The sequence below is a fragment of the Eucalyptus grandis genome, chromosome 2 (assembly GCF_016545825.1).
Source record: "Eucalyptus grandis isolate ANBG69807.140 chromosome 2, ASM1654582v1, whole genome shotgun sequence".
Taxonomy (NCBI): domain Eukaryota; kingdom Viridiplantae; phylum Streptophyta; class Magnoliopsida; order Myrtales; family Myrtaceae; genus Eucalyptus; species Eucalyptus grandis.
Window position 1 is genome coordinate 8,435,630 of NC_052613.1, and position 9,222 is coordinate 8,444,851.

Sequence of the window (9,222 nt, forward strand, 5' to 3'; positions counted from 1 at the left end):
AGCATTTTAACAAAGAAAAGAAAGGGTGGAAATAGCAGCGGTCAAAATGTTTTGAACTGCTTTGACTTAAAGCTAGCATTGTTAAAGTCCAAAGCTGAAGGCACGTCTCCTTCCTTTGGCTTTGTAGCATTCTCGAAGAACTCTTTTAGGGATTAATAGATTTTTCTTCCAACTTTGCCCTCATCACCCTTTTCAAATTCCTATATTACCCTCATTTATATGTTCTTGTCTCTTTCAGCACCTGTCGCCCCAGATTTTGGTCGACAGGAGCCGATGGTTGCCGAGATGACGCAGCCATTTGATTTTGCAGAGAGTGGTAGGGAGAAGCCAATATGATATTCCCTAAAATGCAAGATATGAGAAGAACACGAGAGCTTCAGCACAACTTTCATGTTTCTATTTAGCATTATTGGGTGATTCATCATCTATATTCAAGAAAATCGTCCAACAAGTTTTAAACTTATTACACTTTAAACCTTTCAATTTTACTAATCATGTCTTAAATATTTTCATATTTTATCAATTGAGTTCATCTAACCAATTTTGACCAAAATTGTTAACATGGATGGCCGATGCTAACGTCGTACTTTTTAAATAATATTTACATGATATTTTGAATTGTTATGATATTTTTTTCCTTTTCTTTTCTTTTTTTTTTCTTTTTTGGGTTTTGGAGTTAGAACTGGTGAAGGTGGTTCGGTGATCCTTACTAGATCTAGCCAAGCGAGGGCTTGGCTACCCTCGTTGACCTCGAGCAAGATTGCGCCCCTTTCCTAGGGTCGACAAGGGTTGCTAAGCCCCCTGGCCAGATCTAGCGAGGGCCACAACGTCGTCGCTTTGGCCGTCGAGGGTGTTGCGGCCCTCATCCAAAGCTGGTGAGGAGTGCAATGCCTAGAATTGATCAGCCCTAACTCCTAAACCTAAAAGAAGAAAAGCTAAAGAAAGAAAAATATTAAAAAGGTTTCACGTTAGCACAGGCCATCCATGTCAGCGAATTCCGACCAAAATTGGCCAAATAGACTTAATTGACAAAAGGTGAAAAAGTTTATGACTCAATTGATAAAATTATAAAGTTTATGACTAAATTGATAAAACTGCAATAAGTTTAAGACTTTTTGGAAGATTTTACTCTATGTATTCCTTCGATGCACCGTAGTTTATCATACCATTACGGCCTTTCTTATTTTCCCTGATTATTACATGAGATACACATCCCGTATAATATCTTTAGTACAAGCCACTATGTGGCCTTTGACCGTTAGGCGAGCCCCAGCCCCAAGACTCGACCAATAAAGTCAGCATACAGCGACCCAACGTAAGCAAACGGACCATAGATTTGAACTCCGGTGACGATAGTAACGTTGTTGTAAGGGCCGCCAAGGGACACGTTCGCCATAACCGTCCCGTCTCCATCGATTCTCAGCGCTCTATTTGCGAAAGCCTAGACAGTCTCCGTCAGGGTAAACTCTCCTTGAGGGGTCCTCTTGATGCTGCTCGCGATTGGGACGTTGTTTAACAAGGTCTGAGTCGTGTTGGCCCTCGGGCCGGTGAGGAAGAACTTCTTGACTGTGCCGGAGACAAACTCGGTGATGAGGAGGTAGGAACTGTCGTTAGCCATGGCGACACCACCAGGACCCAAAAGCCCCATGGCCAACACAGTGACTTGCCCGATCCTCAGGTTGAATCTCAGTAGCCTTCTGATTATGTCACCACCCAGGATGGCTTGGGTGGTATTGCTGATGCAAACCAAAGAAGTAAAACTACCTTAACATCCTCGTGTTTTGAAATTGATCTAAAAGATCATATGAGATAAGTCGTCGAACATGACTCATTTATTTGATTGACCACTTATGATATGTCACCTCTTTTGATACACAGAAATTACAAACCCGTTTAAGTAAAATTGGAATTTTCTCAAAATAGAGATGGTGTGCTCTTGAAAGTTTACAGTAAATACCTGAGTAGATATGGTACAAAAAAAATACCTTAGTAGATATTAAGAACTAGCATCTATTGTGGCAACCTAAATATCACACCCAGGAAGTGTCAATCATGAATCTCCTCCTGTCTTCATATGAAATCGGAAGGGGCACCATAGAGGATAGTCGTAGTGGCAACAGGCGAAGTGGAAGACATCTTCTAGTCTGAAGAGAAAAAAATTACAAAAAAAAAAGTGTACATCTTGTTTGACGGTAGATATAGGGGCACCTATAGGGCCAGCGTACCTGGCCTTTGTAGCCCTCTACGCACGTGTGGATGGTCGGCTGATAGGGCCTCTGCCACTATACAACGACGGTCCAGGCCATGGTGGTAGCCCAGCGATGTAGGCGGTGATCGACAAGCGCTCGATGTTTGGGAGAGTTTTTGTTTTTTGGTTTTTGGCAGCATGTACATGATCGAACAAGAGGTGGGATATCTAATGTCAGTGGTCCCCGGTGTTTTCTGTATGAATCTTCCTCTATAGTCCCATCTCCCAATATGTACAGAGACAAGGTTTATGGTAAATATAGTCGAGTACAGTTCAGTTTCTTATAATTCAGCATAGAATGACATTTATCTTTTGATTTGAAATTGATATCTCTCCTAGTTTAGAAAGCAAGTCATGTAATATGGTTTGAGATTTAGGTTGCCACATTTAGTGGTATGTCTCTGTACATATTGGGAAATGGGACAATAGAGGAGGATTTATATAAAAACACCGGGACCACTGACACTAGGTATCCTGCCTCATATTCGATCATGTACATGCTGCCAAAAACCAAAAAACAAAAACTCTACCAAACGTCGAGCGCTTGTCGATCACCGCCTACACCGCTAGGCTACCACCATGGCTCGGATCGTCGTCGTACAGTGGCAGAAGAGGCCCCATCAGCCAACCATCCACATGTGCGTAGAGGGCTACAAAAGCCAAGTATGCTAGCCCTGCAGGTGCCCCTGTATCCACCGTCAAGCACCGTCAAGCAGGATGTACACTTGACGAAGATCACACTCAGGAAGTGTTGGTCGTGGATCTCCTGTCGCCATACGAAATCGGAAGCTCGAAATCAAAAGGGCACCATAGAGGATAGTCGCAATGGTAGAGTGGAAGACATCTTCTAGTTTGAAGAGAAAAACATTACAAAAGACAAGTGTGAGTTTTTAAATAAAAACTCAGCAAGTAAGCCGATAGTTCGAATTTGGGGTTAGCCACTAACAAAGTGAAATAGTAAAGAAACTATCAAGTTGTGGAGTCTAAAAGAGTTTAGCTGCAACAATTCCCCAGGGAAAGACGACACCTCACCCTGTACCCCTCGCACCCAACCTGGCATCACGAGGTTCCCTGAGAAGTTATTCAACCCTTCTCAGTCCTCTGAAGAGCACGTTATTACTCCATTTCATCCCTCTCGAGGCATCCCGACACCGGGGCCTCTCATTTTCTCCTTAGTCAACTACACACATTCTTAGTCCCGCCCTGTGCATCATCAACTATTCCAGTATACTGACAACTCTTTTTCCCCTAAGGTCAAGTATAAGTCTTAGGCCCAAACAAAGGCAATATGGTTCGACATTCCTCGAATCTTCCTTTCCTTATTTATCACTGTGCCCACTAAGCTAACAAATTTTTAAAGACACGAATAATGCTGAAGCTAAAATAGCGCTGACTCATCCTACAAACTTGTCAGATTTCCAGAACCGTTACACACTAAAGAAGAGGCATTTTGACACACAAAACTCTACCAATTGCTACAAAATTTTTAGTATGTTATACGTGAGGATATATACTCTACGACTTTCGTAAAGAGAGCATGACCCGAATCTATCCCTAAAGATACAGAAAAATCAAAGGGTTCTCTTATGTCCCCCTGTTTCACATCTCGGCAGAATATTACCACAGAGAAACAGCATATTTTCATTACTTTCCAGAAAATTCTACGAAAAATATATGTCATAGTTCAAGGTCTTTGGAGTAACTTTCATGAAGACAATGTCGCCTATTTATTAGTAGATCAAACACCACAAAATCGGAAAACCAGAGGACTCGGTAAAACTTGGTTTTGGAAAAATGACGAGTAACCATTACATACTTGCAAACTCAGTACCTACAATGTACATTACTCACATGCAAGTCTATGTTCACAATATGCATGGCCTTCTACCAAGCAAAACAACATATCATAGCTTCCTTGCTAAGCTTCTACACCTATGCTAGCCATCAATTCAACATGCAACTCACAAAAGGCACCCCATCCATGAAGCCGAACCAAAACAGAACCAAAGGAGAGGAAGATCCACTAGATAACGTGCGACCAGCACCTCACCCAGCAACCAAAGGATTTTCCTTAGTCTAGTGCCCCACTATTTCCCTTACCTAGTTGCTACTCAACCCTCCTTGCTCCTTCTCTTTGCTGGTTCTTCAAAAACAGAAGCTCCTAAAGGCTGGAAAATCGAGAAAAGCAGAGGAAGGGGAAGGGACGTTCTGTCGAGCCGAGGGAAAAGAGAGGGAAAAATGAGAGGGAGAGAGGAGGTTGCTTGGAGTTTTTGGTCTGGTTCTCATAAATTTTCGATCCAGCTCTGGACAAAACTTCGGCGCCCAACTTCTACTTCTAATTCACGAAATCAAGCCCCGATTTCCACATGCACCGATATACCAAGCAAACCCGTGCACTCAGAACGCTAAAAACAGCTCTACAACAGACCAGTGGGGGCTTTACTTGCCTGGGCTCGCTTGCGGAGAGAGAAAAAAGCGCTGGACGAGCTGGGCTTCGCGGCCGGCGACGGTGGCTTCGAACGGGGCAAGACAGCGACGGTCTCGCTGCTGGAAGAAGGCGCGGGGCTAAGAGGGACCGAGATCGGGTCAGATATTTTTGGCGGAACGAAGCGAAAATAAGAGAGAGAAGAGTTGGGTGCCTCGGCTGGGGGGAGAAAGAAGAGAACGCAGCTGAAGAAATCAGTTGCTGCAGCTGAACAGTTTAAGAAAGAAGAAAAGTGACCCCTCCTTCTTCTGCGTTGCCACTTGGAGCCACGTGGGGAAGATAACTTCCCTTGAATCATCATCCCATGCACGCAGTGGAGTCGTGGCTTCACGAAAAAAAAAAAGCATGGGGTGTTTTAATTAATTTGTGACCTTAGTCTCTAATATGCGTAATCTAATTAACGAGAAAAGAAACGAAGAATTTGAGCGCCACATCTGTGAAGTAAGACTAAACCAGTATTCGAACCGACATCCAAGCCATTACAATAGCGGACCACCGCGCCTCCGGCGGAAGAAACGAGCCGGGTCGCTCGTCCTCCAAGGGGACCGGCCACATAGAGCCCCAAGATTAACCCCACGGTCGCATTGGTCGTGCCGTCTCTACCGTCGCTCGTTTCTAAATCATTTCGAAATGTACGGGAAATATTACCCAATTATTCCCCTAGATCGACATCGTCAATGCCCCATTTCTTTGGATATTGACTTTGATGTTCGAGTTTAAGTCCGAGCGCGAAATATTGTAGTATATAATCATTTTATCCTTTGGTTCAAGGGAGAAACTTACCGGGTTTGTGCGGTGAAGGCAAAATCGTTGAAACCGAGGGGTGGACTGTATTTTACTATCCTACCATCGGAGATGCCGGTGTAAGGTCCACCTCCGACAAGGTCGAAGGCGATAGATTTGCGGCCGTCGGAGCCCGGCAGCAGCGAGAGAGTTGTGTAGACAGAAAGGGCAATCGCCAATGGCAAGGAAGGCGGCGACGGCGATCGTCACTGTTGATCTCAGGTGAGAAATGACCGCCGTGTTTTTGTAGCTTTGGTGTTTTTGGATGAAGAGACAAAGCAGTGCACAAGGGTTTTTGTAGGCTCCATGCACGTAACTCTCATGCCGATTCTATGGAGCATTTTCGTGCACGATATCAAGAAGAGTAGGGTTGGCGGGTTAGTGTGGCCCAAGTGGAAGCCTTGAGAGAAGCGATTGACTATAGATGGCACAGTAATTCAAATTCAAGAAAAATTCAGCTAGGATAACTGATAATGACTAGACAATCACGTTACCAATTTCAGCGAAAATTGATTAAAATGATTATATTGGAAGTTCGAGCTAAGGTTCATGACTAACTAATAAAAATGAAAAGTTTAGAACTGAATTGACATCTATAAAAATTTTTAGATCAATTGGGTAATTTTTCCTACATATTACAACTGGGAAAAATATCAAGAAAGTCTTATAGCAACGGCGGATGAGCTTTTGAGTCTCCATATGCAACATTAAAGGAGTTCGGTATGATTTTGGAGATTTGACTTCCATTTATCTACCCCAGAGGAGAATTTATTTATCGCCTTTTAATGCTAGCCATCAATACAATAAAGAATGTATTTCCTTTTACGGAAGAACTACAATCATCAAATTATAGATCCGCATAGAACTTGGGTTTAAATGAGACCATAATAGTACATTTGACCATGAGATTCATTTATCGATGGAATGCCTTATGAGCTCATCAATCATGAATTATCAGTGAAAAGAGTTCAAATAGAGTATATGACACGCGGCAACGATTAATTGGCTCAAAGGATGCATAGAAGTGAAACACTGAATCAAGGTAAAGATCAAAGGATGGTAGTAGCAAATGAATCTGAAGCAATTGCAATTCATCCTTAGGGTAGCGCCCAAGTCGAAACAGCTAGAAAGTCTCCGCGGAAGAAAATGAAGACGCGTGAAGGAATGGCCTATTTAAATAAACAAGAAGAATCAAAGTGCGCATCAATCAAGCGTTAGAAATCAAGACACCACAAAACCAAAACGACATCATATCTCGACTTTGTAGATACGAAGAAGAGAAGATCACCCATTACAAACCAATACAGATCTCATGAAGAAGCACACTTCCAAGTGTCAAAACTTAACACGGGTTGACATATAAGTGCTAAAATTTTCAAAATTGAACACTTAAGTGTCACTTTTTTTGAAAATTAACACTTTAGTACCAATTCCGATAAGATTTGTCGGAAATCCGATGTTGCGTTATTTTATTAATAAAATCATCTATGTGGCTTGCTAGAATGTCCACTCAACAATTTTTGTCCTAAAATGACATCATTTTGGGCTAATCTAGCCACGTTAATGCCACGTGGATAGATTTTTTTTTTTTTATTTAAGAAATGTCACATTATTTAAAGTTCTCGTCAGAAAATGCCACATCGGTTTTTTGGCCAGAAATTCTTGCCATTGACATTTAAATATTTATTTCTTCTCCAATTTTAACCTTTAAGTGTATATTTATGAAGTTTTGTTACTTATATATCTACCCATACCAAGTTTTAGCACTTGAGATGTTTATAACTCCGGATCCCATTCAGCCTAAGCTCAAATTTGAATTTCAGATTTCATTAGGCGTCTTGATTCCACCATTTTATTCTTGTTTATGAAAGCATTCCGGTCACATTTTGTAAGCTTTCCACTTTCTTCACGCAGTCCAATCATTTCCAAACACGACTGACATGCATTTTACTTTTTTTAGGAGCTATAAACCTTCTTGGGACCGAGCTTAAATTACTAGACAAATGCATGATTTGATATCTAGAAAAATTCATATATTTCACCTCTGTAGATGAGACTTTGGCCTAAAATGAAGTGTGCAAAGATATGATAAAGGAGACGATTAGAGGCCTTGAAAGATTTGAATTTGGACCCTGCTTTAATATTGTTTAAAATTTCGTGAAACCGCTACCAACTATCTAAAAATTTAAGTCTAGTCGTTGAAACGGGTCGTTGAATATAATGAGAATACAAGAACTCGAGCACAAATTTCATGTATTTATACAGCATTATTGGAACTCGGGTTTGATTTAGCATCTATCACCATCGTTCGTTGCCATCTTTATTCCTTGGAAGCTCTCGCGTTTCAGCTTTTAGAAGAGCCCCAGCACTTGGCCAACGAAGTTGGCATACAGAGACCCAACTTAAGCATACAGACCGTAGATTTGAACTCCGGTGACGACGGTAACGTCGTTGTAAGGGCCACCGACGGACACGTTCGCCATCACCGTCCCATTCGCGTCGATCCTCAGCGCTCTGTGCGTGAAGGCCCGGACCCTCTCTGTAACGGTAAACTCTCCTCCCGTGGTTCTCCTGATGGTGCTCGGGGACGGAACATTTAGCAAGGTCCGGAATGTGTTGGCGCTCAGGCCGGTGAGGAAGAACTTCTTGACAGTGCCGCCGATGAACTCAGTGACGAGGACGAAGGAGCTGTCGCTGGCCACGGCGATGCCACCAGGGCCTGAAAGCCCCCTCGCCAGCATGGTAACTTGTCCGGTTCTCGGGTCAAATCTCCGCAGCCTTCCGGTACTGTTCCTATTCAGGGCAGCTTGGGTGGTATTGATGAAGCAAACCCAAAAAAGAAATTAGAAAAAGTTGAATTACATCGACATCAAAGGATTATAAGTGATGTAGCAAACTGTGTTATCGAGTGTTGAGCATGACTCATTTATTTACAATGTTCATTTATAATTTACCACGCTGACACCTAATAAACTTCGCATTTTTCACAAAAATAGTCCGTACCTGAGCAGATAATTGGCACTAGCATCTGTGAAGTAGACCACGCCGGTATTAGGATCGACGTCCAAGCCATGACAGAAGCGGATCGGTGAGCCTTCGGCAGAAGAAGCGAGCGGGGTCTTTGCCCTCCGAGAGGGCTGACCACGTAAAGCCCCAGGTAAGCGTCGCAGATGTAGAGAAACTCAGTGCTGTTGAACGCAATCCCTAACGGCCTCCCGCAGATCAACCCCACCGTCGCGTTCGCCGTTGCATTTCTCCCGTCGCAGAACGTTTTGTTCCTAAATCATCCCGAAAGGCACAGGAAAAATCACCCATTTCCTTATTCTGCGTATGCGTTGTTTGGTGAAGGAATGGTGTGTGATGTGTGTTCATGTATCTTATGAATATGACAAAGATTAACTATAACCAGCAGGCTAAATACAGCAAGAGCCCTTCGGTTCGAGAGAGGAAATTACTGAATTCCTGCGGTGAAGGCAAAACCAATGAAGCCGAGAGGTGGAGTGTACTTCACAATTCTGCCGTCAGAGATGCCAGTGTAGGGCCCCCCTCCGCGGAGGTCGAAGGCTACGGATTTGGGGCCTCCGGTTACTGGCGGCAACGAGAGAGTCGTGAAGACAGTCACGGCAATTGCCGAAGGCAATGCAAAGAGAAGGAAGGCGGCGATGGCGCTTGCCATAGCTGATCTGAAGCTAGAAACGACCGCCAT

The 9,222-nt window shown here is 43.2% G+C and overlaps 1 protein-coding gene across 1 annotated transcript; it reads right to left on the bottom strand.

Annotated features, from left to right (window-relative positions):
- Positions 1-1,441: 1,441 nt before the first annotated feature.
- Positions 1,442-9,222, bottom strand: LOC120290463 (protein STRICTOSIDINE SYNTHASE-LIKE 12-like). Its single transcript, XM_039306735.1, has 4 exons — positions 8,972-9,222; positions 8,520-8,794; positions 7,929-8,322; positions 1,442-1,736 (listed from the first exon to the last, which is right to left on the bottom strand). Exons 1-4 carry the CDS (start codon positions 9,220-9,222, stop codon positions 1,442-1,444), a joined length of 1,215 nt encoding a protein of 404 aa, XP_039162669.1.

Excerpts from the sequence above, each read along its gene's own strand:
- LOC120290463 (XM_039306735.1), bottom strand. The coding sequence starts at position 9,222 with ATGGCGGTCGTTTCTAGCTTCAGATCAGCTATGGCAAGCGCCATCGCC. Across the intron at positions 8,323-8,519 it reads AGTGCCAATTATCTGCTCAG|CTGCCCTGAATAGGAACAGT; the intron begins GTACGGACTATT and ends ATACCACCCAAG. Across the intron at positions 1,737-7,928 it reads GGAGTTCAAATCTACGGTCT|CAATACCACCCAAGCCATCC; the intron begins GTATGCTTAAGT and ends GGTTTGCATCAG.